Genomic DNA, 20,179 nt, shown 5'->3' on the forward strand with positions numbered 1-20,179 from the left:
TTAACTTTCCAGGCAATTTTATCTTAATGGTAATTTCAACATTGTAGTATACCAGTCTTACTTTCATTATTAATTACATGTTTAATTAAGGTGTAAGCACAATTTAGTCTGTGTAATCTATTCCTTTTCAAATTCTAGTTCCGTAAGCATTATGGCAATATGTCCCATTCAAAAAGGTACAATCACTGACTGGTTTATGATACAGCTGAGCTTCAAAATATTTTATTGCCATAGAAAAGTGCTGGAGATTCCTTTCTGATGAATAAAGGCCACATCATCAAGACTGACATCTTTATCGCTATTTACACACACAAATTATCCATTTAGAAGAGCAAACTGTTCCACCCAGCTGAGCAATACACTGAATAAAAAATAATTTAACATTTCCGCAAATATACAGTACCAGTCAAAAGTTTGGGCACGCCCACAAATTCAAGGGTTTTTCTTTATTTTTACTTGTCAACTTTGTAGAATAATAGTGAAGACTATGAAATAACACATGGAATCATGTAACCCCAAAAAGTGTTAAAACAAATATTTTAGATTTTTCAAAGTAGCTAGCCTTGATGACAGCTTTGCACACTCTTGGCATTCTCTCAACCAGCTTCATGAGGGAGTCACCTGGAATGCATTTCAATTAACAGGTGTACCTTAAGTTAATTTGTGGAATTTCTTTCCTTTCCTTTCCTTTCCTTCAGTTGGGTTATGACAAGTTAGGGGTGGTATGCAGAAGATACAGACCAAGTCCATATTAGGGCAAGAACAGCTCAAATAAGCAAAGAGAAACGACAGTCCATAATTACTTTAAGACATGGTCTTATGGACAATTTCAAGAACGTTGGACGTTTTTTCAAGTGCAGTCGTAAAAACCAAGAGCTTTGGTAAAACTGGCTCTCATCAGGACTGCCACGGGAAAGGAAGACCCAGAGAAGTCTGAAATTAACTGCATCTCAGCACCTCACAGAGTTCAAGTAACATACACATATCAACAACTGTTCAGAGGAGACTGTGAATCAGGCCTTCATGGTCAATTTGCTGCAAAGAAACCACTAAGGACACCAATAATAAGAGACTTGCTTGGGCCAAGACACACAAGCAATGAACATTAGACCGGTGGAAATCTGTCCTTTGGTCTGATGAGTCAAAATGTGAGATTTTGGGTTCCAACCGCCGTGTCTTTGTGAGACGCAGAGTAGGTCAACAGATGACCTCCGCATATGTGGTTCCCACAGTGAAGCATGGAGGTGGTGTGATGGTGCTTTGCTGTAGACACTGTCTGATTTATTTTGAATTCAATGCACACTTAACCTGCATGGCTACCACAGCATTCTACAGCGATATGCCATCCCATCTGGTTTGCGCTTAGTGGTACTATCATTTGTTTTTCAAACAGGACAATGACACAAAACACACTTCCTGGCTGTGTAAGGGCTATTTGACCAAGGAGAGTGATGGAGTGCTGCATCAGATGACCTGGCCTCCACAACCACCCGACCTCAACCCAATTGAGATGGTTTGGGAAGAGTTGAACCGCAGAGTGAAGGAAAAGCAGCCAACAAGTGCTCAGCATATGAGGGAACTCCTTAAAAATGGTTGGAAAAGCATTCCAGGTGACTACCTCGTTAAGCTAGTTGAGTGTGCCAAGAGTGCAAAGGGTGGCTACTTTTTAGAATATAAAATATATTTTGATTTGTTTTTGTTACTACATGATTCTATATGTGTTATTTCATAGTTTCGCTGTCTTCACTATTATTTTACAATGTAGAAAATAGTAAAAAATAAAGAAAACCCCTTGAATGAGTATGTGTGTCCAAACTTTTGACTGGTACAGTACAGTGTGTATGTACGTACACACACACATATACATATACACACACACAGTTGAAGTCTAAAGTTTACATACACTGAGGTTGGAGTCATTAACAGTCGTTTTTCAACCACTCCACCAATTTCTTGATAACAAACTATTGTTTTGGCAAGTCGGTTAGGACATCTACTTTGTGCATGACAAGTCATTTTCCCAACAATTGTTTACAGACATATTATTTCACTGTATCACAATTCCAGTGGGTCAGAGGTTTACATACACTGAGTTCACTGCCTTTAAACAGCTTGGAAAATTCCAGAAAATGATGTCATGGCTTTGAAGCTTCTGATAGGCTAATTGACATCATTTGAGTCAATTGGAGGTGTACATGTGGATGTATTTCAAGGCCTACTTTCAAACTCTGTGCCTCCTTGCTTGACATCACAGGAAAATCAAAAGAAAGCAGCCAAGACCTCAGAAAAAAATGTGTAGACCTCCACAAGTCTGGTTCATCCCTGGGAGCAAATTCCAAAAGCCTGAAGGTACCACGTTCATCTGTACAAACAATAGTACGCAAGTATAAACACCATGGGACCACACAGCCGTCATACCGCTCAGGAAGGAGCCACGTTCTGTCTCCTAGAGATGAACGTACTTTGGTGCGAAAAGTGCAAATCCATCAAAGAACAGCAGCAAAGGACCTTTTGAAGATGCTGGAGGAAAGAGGTACAAAAGTATCTATATCCACAGTAAAACAAGTCCTATAATCGACATAACCTGAAAGGCCGGTCAGCAAGGAAGAAGCCACTGATTCAAAACCGCCATAAAAAAGCCTGACTGGTTTGCAACCGCACATGGGGACAAAGATCATACTTTTTGGAGAAATGTCCTCTGGTCGGATGAAACAAAAATATAACTTTTTGGCCATAATGACCATCATTATGTTTGGAGGAAAAAGGGGAATTCTTGCAAGCTGAAGAACACCATCCCAACCGTGAAGCACGGGGGTAGCAGCATCATGTTGTGGGGGTTGTGGGGGCTTTGCTGCAGGAGGGACTGGTGCACTTCACAAAATACATGGCTTCATGAGGAAGGACAATTAAATGGATATATTGAAGCAACATCTCAAGACATCAGTCACGAAATTAAAGCTTGGTCGCAAATGGGTATTCCAAATGGACAATGACCCCAAACATACTTCCAAAGTTGTGGCAAAATGGCTTAAGAACAAAAAAGTCATGGTATTGGAGTGTCCATCACAAAGCCCTAACCTCAATCCCATAGAACATTTGTGCGCAGAACTGAAAAGGCGTGTGCGAGCAAGGAGGCCTACAAACCTGACTCAGTTACACCAGCTCTGTCAGGAGGAATGGGCCAAAATTCACCCAACTTATTGTGGGAAGCTTGTGGAAGGCTACCCAAAACATTTGACCCAAGTTATGAAATTTAAAGGCAATGCTACCATACACTAATTGAGTGTGTGTAAACTTCTGACCAACTGGGAATGTTATGAAAGAAATATAAGCTGACATAAATCATTCTCCCACTGGGTCAGATGAAATAAATCATCTCTCTATACTATTATTCTGAAATGTCACATTCTTAAAATAAAGTGGTAATCCTAGCTGATTTAAAACAGGGAATTTGTACTAGGTTTAAATGTCAGGAAAGGTGTATGTAAACTTCCAACTTCAACTGTATATATACACACACACACATACACAATAATGTATGTGTGTTCACTTAACTTTGAGTTTCTGTCATTGTCAAAGTGAGCACTGAATAGGCCAGCGGGCCCATCTCAAACTTTTAACAGTGCTCCATATGGTAGGTACATGATCCCTCGTTCTCCTCTCCGACTGGTTTAATGAATTGGACTCCAGTCTTACCGACCCATCTTCCAATACAGTCATCCTGCTACCATGGCCACCCCCCTGTGGACCCCAGTCTTTGGAGAGGCCAGTGGAGTGTGAGACCCAGGCCAGCGTGAGCCAGGTGAGGTGCTCCCCCTCTCACAGAGAGCTGGCTGGGAGCGGGTGGAGCTGAGGGTCAGGTGTACTCACACAGGTGTCCGCAGCCAGCCGGGCAGTGAGAATTGCTCTTTAACCAGTTCATCACGTGCTCCAGGTGCCCGCCATGACTGCAGCCTTGGCACCACACAAACAGCCCCTTCACCACATGGTGGCACACGGCACAAACACTGGCACACTGGTGGCACCTGCGGAACGGGAAAATAAGTTGAGTGGCTATATTTGCACAACTTTTCAAATGTCCTCTTGCCTGGCTCCTCTCTAAGTTTCTTCCTAGGTTCCTGCCTTTCTAGTGAGTGTTTCCTAGCCACTGTGCTTCTACATCTGCATTGCTTGCTGTTTGGGGTTTTAGGTTGGGTTTCTGTGTAGCACTTTGTGACATCTGCGGATGTAAAAAAGAGCTTTATAAATACATTTGATTTGAGAGTATCTAGAAATATGTAATTTGCCATTTAGTTGCACTGTTTCTCATTAGGTTAGTAACGCTTCACTTAACCATTTACTGTGTTAGGTAGGTCAAAGTTATACCGGTCACAGATCCAGCCCCTGTTGCTCATGGGCCGTTTGCAGTTGCTGCAGTTGACGTGCAGCGTGGTGGATGTCTGGTTCAGACAGGTGATGGCGCTGCAAGTGCTCAGCTTGATGACCTCGTTGGACACGTTCCACAGCTCGAAACGCTGCAGCAAGTCAATGTAGGACATGTACCAGTGCTCCTGAAATAGGGTCACCGCTATTATTAGAACATGCAGAAATAAACAAAATATTAGTCCGCTTGGAACACATGCAGATTACCAAGACTCTAACTTCCATCATTATTTAGTCAATCAAGCAGTTATTTGTAAACCAAATCAGCTATGTTAAATCGTTCAGAATTCAGAATTCTCAAGAGCATCCAAATTCATTTTATGCAACACAATCATTGAATTTGTATTCTGGTTCAGGAACCGACCATACATATTCTCAACATTATTCCTATTAGAAAGCTTCAGTTATTCACCATGACAACTGTTATATCCCTAGCTCTGACCTGAGTGAGGTCGTCGATCTCCTTGCGGATGCGGTCTCCCAGGACGATGAGCACCGAGACCGCCATCTGCACGTCGCCCTGCTCGGCGTAGTGGCTCAGCATCTCTCTGACCACGGGGCAGAAAAAGCGGGAAGGGAGGTGGGGGCTGAACAGCGGCTGCGAGATGGCGATCAGGGAGAGGGACTCTATGGGCGTCAGGCACATGACCTCTGCCTCGTTGCCGCTGGCGTGCGGCGAGTCGGCCTTGTCCTGCTGCAGGTGCTCCGGGACCGACGGGTTGTCCATGATCTCGTGGCGCAGCGGGAAGGCCTCCTGGGGGAGCGTGTACTCCTGTTCTTCCACTGAAAACACCGGAGAGAGAAGAATAATGCTCAGAAAGTACTAGGCCTAGATCATAGACTAGCTATGAAACATGGCTGTAACCTTCATTGAAATGGCATTTGACATATAAGGTTAGTGGAGGCTATTGGCTACATCAAAGGTCAAATAGGGGGTGCTTATATTTATCCCGTTTCACTGCATGTACAAGTGGGTAACCTGTACGAGTGTGAGGTGTGAAATGGAAATGTGTTTTTTTTAAATCAAGAGAGTCCAAGTCATCAGTGTTGAATGTATACGACCTGTGTTGGGGTCAGACTCACCGGCCTGGATTTCGTGCTCCATAGAGTAGAGGTCATCGTCATCCAGCTCAGCGTCACCAAACATGTACTCCGCCTGTCCCTCACTCCCCTCGGTCTCCTCATTCTCTGCAGTGGGACAAATCTCTGTATTGTTTACTCATATATTGCATCCATCATAGTAAAATGTGGTTCACAAAAACAACCTATATGTTGATTCATTTCTTCAGTCAAGTGGGAGCAGCTTAAATGTTTTTAGAGTTTACTCTCACCGTCGTTGTTGCTGTTGATGAGCGAGTTCCCAGGCTCCAGGTGAATGTTGTCCTGTCTGCTCTCTCCTTTACTACGGTCCAGCCTACTCTCCGTCCCCATCTCCTTCATACTGAAACTTGGGCAGACACAAAAACAGGATTCTAGTTTGTCCACACTATTTTTCAGCTTATGGGTTTTATGTAAAGCCTGTGGTCAGTACCTGTTCATTAAAGGAAGGTTGCCCAGTTTGCTGATGTTATTTGGACCAGGTGTCGAGAGGTTCGCTGGATCTGAGAACATGAGCCGAAGCATCGTCCATGTAGTAGAAACCTTCAAATGGGGAAATATGAAATAGGTTTGTTAGTGATCCTTAAAACTCTACTTAGTTCCACAACAATGTTTAATTGGATATGTGTAAATGAATGCAGCTCATCTCTGAGGGGAAGACTGACCAACCTGAGGTCTGTTGAGCTCCTTGGCCACCTTGGCATTGTGGTCGCACAGCTCGGCGAAGGGTTTGCCACCGAGGAGGTAGAGGAGCGCCGTCTTGACAAACCAGTCCATGCGCTTGCTCTCCAGAGATGACTCGAACACGCTGAGGGCGCTAGACACGTGGGCAAACTGCTCCGTCAGATCGGGCTTCTTGAAGAAGAAGATTGGGTAGCGTCGGTCGCCACCCAGGTAGGGTTTCCTGTTGGAGTCGCCACTGATGAGGCTCTCCTTGGCGGCGAAGGCAAGGTCGCCAAACAGGCCGAAGCACAGCCCCTCGGGGTTGGCCCGGTCCACGGGCCGGCTGGCGTCCTTGAACATGTGCTGGTAGAGTGTGCTGTCCTTGGAGCCTGACAGCAGGAAGTAGGGGTCATGCTGGTGGCGCCACACGATGCCCGTGGTCACGTCCTTGTGCTCCTCGAAGGTGGCAAAGGGGATGAAGGGCCGTCGGACGTCCCACACGTAGATGTTGTGGTCCACCATCATGGAGCAGGTGGCCAGGTGCCACTTCCTCTCAGGACGCCACTTGACCCGTGCCACCGAGGCAATGGTTTGGACGCAGTAGATCTCTTTGGCCCGGTTGGTGGTCATGTCCCACACCTTCACCATCTTATCCCGGCCACCAGTGGCCAGCCAACCCCTGCAGACAGAGGTCAATACATTAGCAAAGTGGCTGTTGATTAGAGGTCAATCGATTAATCGGAATGGCCGATTTCAAGTTTTCATAACAATTGGTATTTTTGGCCGTTTTTTACACCTTTATTTAACTAGGCAAGTCAGTTAAGAACACATTCTTATTTTCAATGACGGCCTAGGAACGGTGGGTTAACTGTCTTGTTCAGGGGCAGAACGACAGATTTTTACCTTGTCAGCTCGGGGATTCGTTTTTGCAAATTTCCGTTACTAGTCCAACGCTCTAACCAACCTGCCTTACATTGCACTCCAAGACGAGCCTGCATGGCAGGCTGACTACCTGTTACGCGAGGGCAGCAAGAAGCCAAGGTAGGTTGCTAGCTAGCATTAAACTTATCTTATAAAATACAATCAATCTTAACATAATCACTAGCTAACTACACATGGTTGATGATATTACTAGTTTATCTAGCGTGTCCTGCGTTGCATATAATCAATGCGGTGCCTGTTAATTTCTCATAGAATCACAGCCTACTTCGCCAAACGGGTGATGATTTAACAAGCGCATTCGCGAAAAGAGCACTGTCATTGCACCAATGTGTACCTAACCATAAACGCCTTTCTTTAAAATCAATACAAGTATATATTTTTAAACCTGTATATTTAGTTAATATTGCCTGCTAACATGAATTCTTTACAACTAGGGAAATTGTGTCACTTCTCTTGCGTTCCGTGCAAGCAGTCAGAGTAGGGTATATGCAGCAGGTTGGGCCGCCTGGCTCGTTGCGAACTGTGTGAAGTCCATTTATTCCTAACAAAGACCGTAATTAATTTGCCAGAATTGTACATAATTGTGACATAACATTGAAGGTTGTACAATGTAACAGCAATATTTAGACTTATTTAGACTTAGGGATGCCACCAGTTAGATAAAATACGGAACGGTTCCGTATTTCACTGAAAGAATAAACTTTGTTTTCGAAATGATAGTTTCTGGATTCGACCATATTAATGACCAAAGGCTCGTATTTCTGTGTGTTATTATGTTATAATTAAGTCCATGATTTGATATTTGATAGAGCTGTCTGACTGAGTGATGGTAGGCAGCAGCAGGCTCATAAGCACTCATTCAAACAGCACTTTTGTGTGTTTGCCAGCAGCTCTTCGCTGTGCTTCAAGCATTGAGCTATTTATGACTTCAAGCCTATCAACTCCCGATATTAGGCTGGTGTAACCGATGTGAAATGGCTAGCTAGTTAACGGGGAAAGCGCAAATAGCGTTTCAAAAGTAACTCGCTCTGAGACTTTGAGTAGTTGTTCCCCTTGCTCTGCAAGGGCCGCGGCTTTTGTGGAGTGATGGGTAACGATGCTTCAAGGGTGGCTGTTGTCGATGTGTTCCTGGTTCGAGCCCAGGTAGGGGCGAGGAGAGGGACGGAAGCAATACTGTTACACTGGCAATACTAAAGTGCCTATAAGAACATCCAATAGTCAAAGGTATATGAAATACAAATGGTATAAAGAAATAGTCCTATAATAACTACAACCTAAAACTTCTTACCTGGGAATATTGAAGACTCGTGTTAAAAAGAACCACCATGTTCTCATGTTCTGAGCAAGGAACTTAAACGTTAACTTTTTTACATGGCACATATTGCACTTTTACTTTCTTCTCCAACACTTTGTTTTTGCATTATTTAAACCAAATTGAACATGTTTCATTATTTATCTGAGGCTAAATTGATTTTTTGATATATTATATTAAGTTCAAATAAGTGTTCATTCAGTATTGTTGTAATTGTCATTATTATAAATAAATAAAATAAAAATTGGCTGATCAATCTACTGTTGATTCAGGTTTATTCAACAGCCACACTGTAAGCAAGAATGATTATTGTATCTAAAGAAAATTCACTTTAGATGAATGGTCAACCAATGCAAACATCAATGTTTTTTCAACATGTCTTTCTTTAAAGCCTCTCCCTACCTGTCATCGGGGTGCCAGTCACAGCAGAACACAGGGCCGGTGTGGGCTGTGAACATCCTCTCATACCGGTCAGGCCTCCGGATGTCCCACAGCTGGACATTACCGTTCTCAAAGGAAGCAGCAAAAGTAAAGTAATCCTTCATGCTGAACTGAACATCTCTTACACTCTCCGACTGACCTGAAAAAAACAACATTGATAAACAGGAATGTTCTCAGGCCAGGTACATTACCATGTCGTGCGACTATGTTTATTTAGTAAATAATAAGATGCTGTTTGTTTTGTATCCCAGAGGCATTCCTGGACATGAGCAGGGCCTGGTTTCCCAAAAGCATCTCAAGGTTAAGTTCATGATTAGAACCTTCGTAGGAGCATCGTTAAATCACCCAGCTGTTTCCCAAACCATCGTTAGTAAAGTCGCACTTCAAAAACTATTGTTATTTACCAACTGCCACAGACCACTCATAGAACAGCTAAGTGCATCGTTAGATGCTTTTTTTGTCCTTCTGCGTCACTTTATACACAGAAGATCTCTGCTCAACATAGAATGAAGTTGTTTATCTGTCTCTCTGTGACCGCCGATAACTTCGGAAAGAAGTTGACTATAAATACAAAGTTGCCAATGTCTTTGCAAGTGACGGAGAAAAATATGTTCTAAATGAAAACTGAGAACTGCATCCTACATAGGCATATACATTTAAATCATATGGGAATCAATTTCATGTTCAGTCAATTGAGTTATATTCGATGCTACACTGTCTGTAATTTTGCCTCAATATATTTAATGTGTAACAACATGTGCGCAATGATGTGCCAAATTAAATCGGAAATTTAGTGCATTATAGGGTAAGCATTAGAATAAGCCACCTCAATATTTTGCAGCCGTAAGGTGATAACTCTAGGAGCTGATCTGTCGTCAGTATTGTGGAATAATTATTATGTTAAGGCAAGATTTGAATGGAGAAAGCTGATCAAAGAGCAGTGCTGCCTTTCTTCCTATCAGTATTGATACATGCTCCAACAACGCACTCAGCGAACGTTCTTTCTGCGTGCTGTTTTGGGAAGCGCATGTTACATCTTCGGCCGTTGTAAGAATGATGCATCGTTAAAACACTTGTAAGCCTAAAATGAATCGCTATCGGGAAACAAGGCCCAGGTAGGTATTTCTACACTCCACCCAAGGTGTTACTCCTGGGTTCAACCTCAAAAGTGCAAGAACTATCCACAGACACACATACCTGAGAAGGTGCTAACTGACTCCTTCTTGCGCAGGTCGAAGCACTTCATGTAGCCATCCTGGGAGCCACTGAGCAGCATGTAGACTTCGGTGGGGTGGAAGCACACCTTGTTGACCGTGCGCTTGTGCTCGGTGAACAGCTGGTCCTGCTTGTTGCGCGATGGCTTCCCCAGGTTCCAGGTGACTACCGCCCCGTTGGTGGCAGCCGTGGCCAGCAGGTTCTCCTCCATCTGGTGCCACATGACATCGGCACAGCTTAAGTTGAGCGAGGGCTTGCGGCCCACGCGCAGGTTGAGCTTCTCCACAAACTGCTCCTCCTCCAGGCCGTAGATCTTGAAGATATTGCGGCCGGCCACCACCACCTGTGTGGCATCGCGGCACACACTGATGGCGTTGGCGGGCGCGTCCAGGTGGCAGAACATGGTGCGTCCGCTGATGGCACTGCCGCCCAGGGCTGTGGTTACCCGCGACATCTTCTCCATGGCCTGGTGGGGGACAAAGAAGGGTGGTTGGGGAAATTATATTGGGAAATTCCAAAAGAATGCCCATAGTTTCGCCAGAAGATGGCACTGCTACTATGAAGAGAGCTCAGTTTGGTACTTGAGCTGTGCTGCTGGCAGTGGTCTGTCACATATTTATAAGACCCTGTAATCTCTAATTCATTTCAATGGACTTACTCCAAACAGCAGCAGCGATCCTCTCTGCCTCTAGAGAAACACAGAGGCCTCCTCATACAGTCCTGTCAGAGGTCACCAGAGAAAAGTGTCATTATCCTCCACTTCAACAATCATCCACACGTATATGTTAATCTTGTAGAGCTGAGAAAGGGAACCCATTCAGTAGTGGGTCTGTAGGTTTTTGCTCCAACCAGCCAGCCACGACCTGATAGTACCTAGGCCTAACCAGTATCTACTTAGACAAAGTCCCTTCCTGTTCAGGTGCTGAGGTCCAAGCTGGAGCAAAAACCCTGACTGTCATTGCAACTCTTCAAAATCAAATGATCTTTAAAGAGTAGCTTCACTGATACGTCACTGAGGCTGAGACAATTACTGCAACCAGATTAAACATTCACAAGTTACAACAAACAGTACTTACCTACAACCCAATAGTCTTCTATAACATGGCTCAAGAGAATATTCACTCCACTTTGCCCGAAGTGCATGGCGGACTGCTTAATGCTCCCAGCTCTCCAGATTCCTGCATGATTAGAACAGAGGGGCGCATAAAACTAAGATGACCAGTCATTGCTTAAAACAATGTAACCACTGAACTTTGCAATGTTTAGGGAAGTTTACGACCTGCCATTTGAAATATTTATAAATATTAGCTAGGATCTGGCTAGGGTAGCTAACGTACCTAGCTATACTAATTGTGTCGTTCACGTTCTCGATATGACCTCACACCAAGACTGAGACACACAGCCAATGAATGCATTTCAATAAGGAACATTTGTCTTCTAATTTGCAAGCAGAAATCACCTGGGAGCTGACTATAAAGCTTGCTAGCTAACGTTAACTTGCTAAAGTACTTAACGTTAGTTGCAACATAGCAGTCTATGACATGATGCTAATTATTTTACTAGCAGGTTCAAAATATTAGTTGACGAGAAAGGTACCGTTATTTCCCAATATAAATGTTTTCAGTGCACAACAATTGGCGCTAATTTTGGAGGACTGACCTTGCTTTTGAAAAAAAAAATGTTGTTCACTGCACTGGAGAACCGGAAGTTGTAACTGTTATTACCATGAATCTAACGAAAACAAGCATAACAAAACGGAAGTACATGTTCTGAAAGGAATTCATTCATCGTTCATACTTTGTTTTGTAACATTTTATTACTGTTCTACACATGTGGATGGTAAGTGTTTTTCTACATTTTATTATTCTGACATCATGACTTTGAAGTCGCAGCTGAATGCATGTTTCTTGTTCTTCCCATACAGTTTCAGTTCATGCACCTATATCTATTGAATAGGCTATTTTGGGCCAGAATGAATATCAAAACAGAGAGTAGGCCTATTGAACTGAGAACTGAGAATGAGGCTTGTCAACTATGGTTTCTGTTCTCCAATGTATATAAAGGTTTAGATAGCAGCTGCCATCTGCAGTGTGTCAGGGGAAAAGGCCCTCCTCCCTCAGGAGTTTTGAGGAATAACAACATTCCCCTCTGTAATGTCCACTCAGGTCTGAGGTGGTTTTGGCCCATTAACCCTTTATAAAGCAATGAGTGGAGCACTATTCACCTGCGAAGACCCAGCTGTCTGGAGAAAGTTATATGGGAAATACTGGGAGGTAGTGGAGGCCAAGTCCCTTGGGAAGGGCAAGAAGTCTGGAAAACTGCTTCCCTTGGATAAATGGTAAGTGTGGCACATATATGATCCCATTACCAGGTATCAATGAAGAGCAGACTATCATCACAACTACAGTCAATCTGTCACATTAATTCACATAAACGCACATAGATTTGAGCTTTCAATTTATCAGGACGGGGAATCCTTCAATGACATTTATGCATGCCTTTTGATTGATGTAAGTAAACACGGGATATTTAGTCTGAGCCTCGTCTCTGGCCAGGTTTCAAGAGGAGCTGCCTGTAGCCATCGCTGGGCGTGCTTATAAATACGTCACCCAACCAGAGCTGGTGAAACTGATGGAGTGGAAGCTCACTGTAAGTAGTGCAGATAGATGCATAGCTTTATTGACTAAGTAGTAAGTGAATGTTTCTGATATTCCAGGTAATAATTTGAAATTAAAATAAAAATTCTAGTAACTATACTTTCCTTACTGTCCATGACCAAAGAAATCTCTTTAAACTCCCTGCTCTGGTTGTGAAATGTCTTAACTGTATCACCTGCAGAGGGGGAAGTTCCGTCCGCGGCTGCAGCAGCTCGTGGCCTCAAACAGTGATGAGATGGTGGAGAAGTGCTCGAGAAAGGCCTTCAGTCTCCTCCCTGACGTCCAGGCAGCCATCACAGAACTCAGCTCTCTCAAAGCCCTGGGCCCAGCCACCGCCTCAGGTCAGCAGCACCCAGGGGCCGTCAGTCTGGTTCGCAGGATGAGAAAACACTTTTTAGGCAATTTTTAAGACTGACAAGACCGAGAAGGCTGACATGTTTTCTTCCTTTCAAGAGTAGAAAAAAAGTAACCTAGACAATGTTGGTTCAGTCACCTTCTTAATGGGATAAATTGATTTTAGGCCTATCAATCTCATGAACAAAGCTCACAATGCAGGACGGAGGTTCCCAACACTCTGTTAAAGCATACTTAATATTCAGGAAACTACAGCGATCTGGTAAGGGGCACAGTTTAACTTGGACTATCTTTGACTGGCCTTTGTGTTCCAGCTGTATTGGCAGCAGGAGCTCCCGAGCAGGTTGCGTTCATGGCCGACGAGGCCGTTGAAAGTATCCCTGGACTGGGGCCCATCCAGTACACACCCAGGCACTATGCTCTCTACTTGAACAAGATGGCTACACACACACAAACACTTAACAAAGGTGAGATAGCAAGTGTGTGTGTGTGTGTGTGTGTGTGTGTGTGTGTGTGTGTGTGTGTGTGTGTGTGTGTGTAATGCACATTTGTGGATACATATTTAGTGGGTCCAAATATTATCTATCTGCAACATTGTAGTTTTGCTCCATGTGCATTAGGCTTCCTCCTGGTGTGTGTGTAAGAGACAGAAGGGGGGGAAACTATACCCGGGATGTGGAAACCCCATGCCGTAATCTATGCTGACGTTGTTTGTTGACCCGCCTCCATCTTCCTCAGTGGACAGCGAGCGGGACTGGACCCCCCATAGGGTGGAGCTGTGTTTGTGGGCATGGGCGGTAGCCAATCAGCTGCAGCTCCCCCTGCTGAAGGATGTGAATCTAGAGAACAGCCTTCACAATAAGTCAGACCCGGAGACCAATGACAGGCCAGCTAAGAGACAGAGGACCAAGTAAACTTTTTTTCTTCAGAAAACTACCTTGTAAAGCCTTTAATTTGACAATAGAGAATATAACTGGGATGAAAGAATGTCAGGCTACCTCAACATTATTGCAGTAGTGTTTTGTCTTTACGGTATGTCTAGTTTTACAGTGTAACGTGCAAATAAACTTCCAAATTAAATCTTTAAACAGTATTTATTTAGCATCTGGTGCTTGGTTAACTCACCCCATGTACCCACAATGTGTAGTGCCACTTGATGATACTTTTGTATATATAGTGTATGTGGACACCCCTTCAAATTAGTGGATTTGGCTATTTCAGCCACACAACCGTTGCTGACAGGTGTATAAAATCAAGCACACAGCCACGCAATCTCCGTAGACAAACATTGGCAGTAGAAGGGCCTTACTGAAAAGCTCAGTGACATTCAATGTGGCACTGTCAAATGATGTCACCTTTCCAACAAGTTAGCTTGTCAAATTTCTGCCCTGCTAGAGCTGCCCTGGTCAACTGTAAGTGCTGTTATTGTGAAGTGGACACGTTTAGGAGCAACAATGGCTCAGCCACGAAGTGGTAGGCCACACAAGCTCACAGTGGGACCGCTGAAGCGCTTTGTCCTCAGTTCCAACACTCACTACTGAGTTCCAAACGGCCTCTGGAAGCAACGTCCGCACAATAACTGTTAGTTGGAAGCTTCATGAAATGGGTTTCCATGGCTGAGCAGCCACACACAAGCCTAACGTCGACAATGCCAAACATCGGCTGGAGTGGTGTAAAGCTTTTTGGACTCTGGAGCAGTGGAAATGTTTCTCTGGAGTGATGAATCATGCTTCACCATCTGGTAGTTCGACGGACAAATCTGGGTTTGGTGGATGCCAGGAGAACGCTACCTGCCCCAATGCATAGTGCCAACTGTAAAGTTTTGTGGAGGAGGAATATTGGTCTGGGGCTGTTTTACATGGATCGGGCTAGGTCCCTTAGTTCCACTGAAGGGAAATTTTAACGCTACAGCATACAATGAAATTCTAGACGATTCTGTGCTTCCAACTTTGTGGCAACAGTTTGGGGAAGGCCCTTTCCTGTTTCAGCATGACAATGCCCCCTTGCACAAAGTGAGGTCCATATAGAAATGGTTTGTCGAGATAAGTGTGGAAGATCTTGACCGGCCTCCACAGGGCCCAGGCCACAACCCCACCTTTGGGATGAATTGGAAAGCTGACTGCGAGCCAGGCCTAATCACCTAAAATCAGTCCCCAACCTCACTAATGCTCGTGGCTAAATGGAAGCAAGTCCCCGCAGCAATGTTCCAACATCTAGTGGAAAGCCTTCCCAGAAGAGTGGAGGCTGCTATTACAGCAAAGGGGGGGCCAACTTCATATTAATGCCCATGATTTTGGAATGAGATGTTCGACGACCAGGTGTCCACATACTTTTGATACTGTAGTGTATGTACAAGGTGGCTCGTATAATAAAAATAGCGGTGGGATGATGAGACATTTCCACAGTATTGTTCTTTATTCGTATTGTTCCTAAATTAAAGCAAATACAATGAACAGTACAAAATAAAACCAAAATATATACAATAGAAAATGGTTCAGTTCAGAACATTTAAAAAGTACAATACATCATGAAATAATTAATGAGGACTTTAATATAAACTATCCATATTTACATTAAATTTAGTTTTCATTTGTTTCTTGGTGACCCAGAGAAAAATAGCCTCTTTGTTAATTTTTTACAATTATTTTTTTGTAAAGCTGTATTGGTACAACCTCTGGTCTGGATTTGGAAACTTAACTGCCGAAGCTTGGCACCATTTTATCAATCCAAGATAACAGCCAGTGAAAACTACCACAGCAGCACACATGACCTTAAACCAAACTGCCTCAATTATCCATAATATTGTACCATATTCTGCATTCAAAACCTCCATATACTGGTATTATAATGGTCTAGAGATGGATGAAAACAACTTGGATAACTGTTGATAGTTGTATGTTGGTCAAACCATGTGTGGATTCCACTGCTATCGAGTTTCTTTGTATTAGAAGGATACTGAGAAAGTAATGTGCTGGTTTGCTTGCTTCGATTCTTATTGAAAATAAGTTTATCTGGCTAATGAGCTACAGTAGCTTGCCTCATACAGTACTGCATTACAGTACCCCATGTTCAAGTAGTACACCGCTGACACATACTAGGAGAAGGCATCCTGCTTGGTCACAAGCATCAGCTTAAAGCAGATACTGCATATTGATATCATTAAGGTTGGTTGATCTACATATCCATAAAATATAAAGATCAGATCAGTGATGCAGTGCAGTGATCCTCCTAACCGGATGCCTTTAATCACACACAAACGCAACAGCCAAGTTTAGGGTGTAGATGCATTGGATGTAACAAGGCATTATCCGTAAGAGCACAACGGATTGTGGTAAGAAGGTAATACCTATGAAAGCATCAAATAAAGAGCAAAATGGCACTATAACATATTGGCACAATGACATGTTCAGTTTATCACGTTACAGCAAGTGCAAAAAAAAAAAAAAAGCTCACCTATGACAAAACACATGGGGTCTGGAATATCTAATAACAGTATAAATCTCAAGTATGCTTGCTACAAAAGTTGTTGCATTTAGACACGGACAAGCAGAGAAGGAATGAACAGGGAAAGTTGTTTGAGAACGGCTCCATAGAATGACGTCAACTAAGGGGTTTGACGCATCTCTCTTTTAACAGTGACGTCCTTTGGTTGAGATGTGGTTCAACAACAATACTACCTTCAAGGTGTTAGGCTATTCATGGACACTGACAAATATATGAGGGGGGTCTTCAGACCGCTCACTAAAAAGGTGGTGGTGGTGGTGTTCAAATAAAATGGATCACATGATACTGTATGATTGGCTGGCTGCCCCTATTCTACTCATGCTATTCTTCACCAGGCCCACCTATGTAGATGAAAACAAAAGACAGCAATCAAATCAACATCATGCGGCCTGTCACATTTACTGAAAGAAGAAGAGATTTTACACTGGTGGAGCCCCAGGTTCTGTTAGAACTGAGCCCTGCGTAACAGCCATACATCACTTCCGATGCCCGAGGCGTTGTGATGGGCACACGACAAGATATGAAGGCACACACAGCTGCTTTACGACCCCAGTGGTGTTTTATGAGTTGTGCCACCTCCATTCCTCTTTCTCTATTCCCCCTCTCCCTGCATCGCTCACAGTCACACTTTGGCACACGGCAAAGTTGTCACATATCAGCCTGTAGATGACACTTGCTCCTTCATTACAGTGTTTATGCCTCTCCCCCCAGATCCTCGGCTGTCTGGATGAAGCAGACAGCTTCATAGCCAAAAGGAGAGTGGGATTGGATGGGTTTTTGTAGAAGATGTGTTGTTAGTGCTGCTGTCTTTGGAGGCGGCCTAGGGCCAGGTAATTTGGCTTACAGATGGATAATAAACCACTCCTGATGACTTTTCTCTGCCTGCTTAATTAGGATATATGCACTTCTTATTTCCCCTGACGGCTGCCTCATATGCCATGGTGAAAAGAGAGAGGAAAAAATGAGCATGTCGATGAATACAGAGTTGGAGACTTATTTGAGACTGATCATACATTAAGATCAACTAACTTAAAGGGGCAGTGCAGTTAAAAATGTCATTAAAAAAAAACTGAATGAGGTCGAAATAACACTGAAATTGTGAAGATTATCATAATGCCCTTTTACTGTAAAAACTGTTTGGAAAAAAATATTTTAGTTTTTGGCCCATATCGTGACATCACAGTCAACCATGGTTTGCCAGTGCTGTGATAAGATTTGGTATTAAAAAAGGAATTTGAAGAATGTATATGCACTGTGTGTTTGTTAGCTAGCTAGCCAGCCAGATTTAGAGGAATGATTACATTAATTTAAAAATGAACTGTCAGTTTGCCATTCAAACAATGCAGTCAATCCACAGCCATACACTGGCTGAAATCAGTTATGTTGTAAATTCAACAAGTACTGATATTGTATCATATAATAGCACTCACAGCTTTCCAAGTAAACAAACATTTCGATGGTCTATTTTAGAGGCTATTTATACAGAAAATTGGTATAAAACCTGTATAAACTGTATTTATATATATATGGTACGTTGGTTCCACTCATATATATATATATATATATATATATATATATATATATAATATACAGTGCCTTCAGACCCCTTGAATTTTTTCACATTTTGATATGTTACAGCCATATTTTAAAATGGGTTGGGTCAGGGAGGTGACCAAGAACCCGATGATCCCTCTGACAGAGCTCCAGAGTTCCTCTGTGGAGATGGGAAAACCTTCCAGAAGGACAACCATTTCTGCAGCACGGGGGCAGCACTTGGGGGCTGTCAGACCATAAGAAACAAGATTCTTTGGCCTGATGAAACCAAGATTGAACTTTTTGAGGAAACCTGGCACCATCCCTACGGTGAAGCATGGGGATGTTTTTCAGCGGCAGGGACTGGAAGGACATGTCAAGGTCGAGGCAAAATGAACGGCGCAAAGTACAGAGATCCTTGATAAAAACCTGCTCCAGAGCGCTCAGGACCTCCGACTGGGGCGAAGGTTCACCTTCCAACAGGACAATGACCCTAAGCACACAGCCAAGACAATGCAGGTGTGGCTTTGGGACAAGTCTTTGAATGACCTTGAGTGGCCCAGCCAGAGGCCAGACTTGAACCCGATCAAACATCTCTGGAGAGACCTGAAAATAGCTGTGCAGCAACGCTCCCCATCCAACCTGGCAGAGCTTGAGAAGATCTGCAGAAAAAAATGGGAGAAACTCCCCAAATACAGGTGTGCTAAGCTTGTAGCATAATACCCAAGAAGACTTGAGGCTGTAATCGCTGCCAAAGGTGCTTCAACAAAGTACTGAGTGAAGGGTCTGAATACTTATGGAAATGGTGATATTTTAGTTTATTTTTTAATAAATTAGCTAAATTGTCTACAAACCAGTTTTTGCTTTGTCATTATGGGGTATTGTGTGTAGATTGATGATGAAAAAAAAACAATTTAATCAATTTTAGAACAAGGCTGTAACCTAACAAAATGTGGATAAAGTCAAGGGGTCTGAATACTTTCCGAAGGCACTGTATACAGTTGAAGTCGGAAGTTTACATACACCTTAGCCAAATACATTTAAACTCAGTTTTTCACAATTCCTGACATTTAACCCTAGTAAAAAGTCACTGTTCTTAGGTCAGTTAGGATCACCACTTTATTTTAAGAATGTGAAATGTCAGAATAATAGTAGAGAGTGAATTATTTCAGCTTTTCTTTCTTTCATCAAATTCCCAGTGGGTCAGAAGTTTACATACACTCAATTTGTATTTGGTAGCATTGCCTTTAAATTGTTTAACTTGGGTCAAATATTTCGGGTAGCCTTTTACAAGCTTCCCACAATAAGTTGGGTGAATTTTGGCCCATTCCTCCTGACAGAGCTGGTGTAACTGAGTCAGGTTTGTAGAACTCCTTGCTTGCACACGTTTTTTCAGTTCTGCCCACATATTTTCGATAGGATTGAGGTCAGGGCTTTTTGATGGCCACTCCAATACCTTGACTTTGTTGTCCTTAAGCCCTTTTGCCACAACTTTGGAAGTATGCTTGGGGTCATTGTCCATTTGGAAGACTCATTTGCGACCAAGCCTTAACTTCCTGACTGATGTCTTGAGATGTTGCTTCTATATATCCACATAATTTTCCGCCGTCATGATGCCATCTATTTTGTGAAGTGCACCAGTCCCTCCTGTAGCAAAACACCCCCACAACATGATGCTGCCACCCCCGTGCTTCACGGTTGGGATGGTGTTCTTCGGCTTGCAAGCCTCCCCACTTTCCTCCAAACATAACGATGGTCATTATGGCCAAACAGTTCTATTTTTGTTTCATCAGACCAGAGGACATTTCTCCAAAAAGTATGATCTCTGTCCCCATGTGCAGTTGCAAACCGTTGTCTGTTTTTTTATGCTGGTTTTGGAGCAGTGGCTTCTTCCTTGCTGAGCGGCCTTATAGGTTATGTCGATATATGACTCGTTTTACTGTGGATATAGATACGTTTGTAACCGTTTCCTCCAGCACCTTTGCTTGTTGTTCTGGGATTGATTTGCACTTTTCGCACCAAAGTACGTTCATCTCTA

The 20,179-nt window shown here is 43.2% G+C and overlaps 2 protein-coding genes across 4 annotated transcripts; one reads left to right on the top strand and one right to left on the bottom strand.

Annotated features, from left to right (window-relative positions):
- Positions 1-206: 206 nt before the first annotated feature.
- wdr24 (WD repeat domain 24) lies at positions 207-11,835 on the bottom strand. 2 transcript variants are annotated; one of them, XM_021565169.3, is made up of 12 exons: positions 11,753-11,835; positions 11,170-11,271; positions 10,752-10,813; positions 10,076-10,559; positions 8,840-9,017; positions 6,190-6,862; positions 5,954-6,063; positions 5,754-5,869; positions 5,506-5,610; positions 4,865-5,205; positions 4,366-4,550; positions 207-4,025 (listed from the first exon to the last, which is right to left on the bottom strand). In XM_021565169.3, the coding sequence occupies exons 4-12, from the start codon at positions 10,554-10,556 to the stop codon at positions 3,857-3,859; spliced, it is 2,358 nt and encodes a 785-aa protein (XP_021420844.2). In that variant the 5' UTR covers positions 10,557-10,559; positions 10,752-10,813; positions 11,170-11,271; positions 11,753-11,835; the 3' UTR covers positions 207-3,856. The 2 variants fall into 2 exon arrangements, with proteins under 2 accessions (XP_021420844.2, XP_021420845.2); XM_021565170.3 differs by having other exon boundaries at positions 11,690-11,788.
- zgc:112496 (uncharacterized) lies at positions 11,448-14,192 on the top strand. Of its 2 annotated transcripts, none has more exons than XM_021565171.3 (6): positions 11,448-11,932; positions 12,259-12,431; positions 12,649-12,742; positions 12,932-13,091; positions 13,419-13,571; positions 13,843-14,192. In XM_021565171.3, the coding sequence occupies exons 2-6, from the start codon at positions 12,298-12,300 to the stop codon at positions 14,016-14,018; spliced, it is 717 nt and encodes a 238-aa protein (XP_021420846.3). In that variant the 5' UTR covers positions 11,448-11,932; positions 12,259-12,297; the 3' UTR covers positions 14,019-14,192. The 2 variants fall into 2 exon arrangements, with proteins under 2 accessions (XP_021420846.3, XP_090058333.1); XM_090202207.1 differs by having other exon boundaries at positions 11,546-11,932; positions 13,725-14,192.
- The last annotated feature ends 5,987 nt before the right edge of the window (positions 14,193-20,179 follow it).

This window comes from Oncorhynchus mykiss, chromosome 16, assembly GCF_057628025.1.
Source record: "Oncorhynchus mykiss isolate SJ-2025 chromosome 16, ASM5762802v1, whole genome shotgun sequence".
Lineage (NCBI taxonomy): Eukaryota > Metazoa > Chordata > Actinopteri > Salmoniformes > Salmonidae > Oncorhynchus > Oncorhynchus mykiss.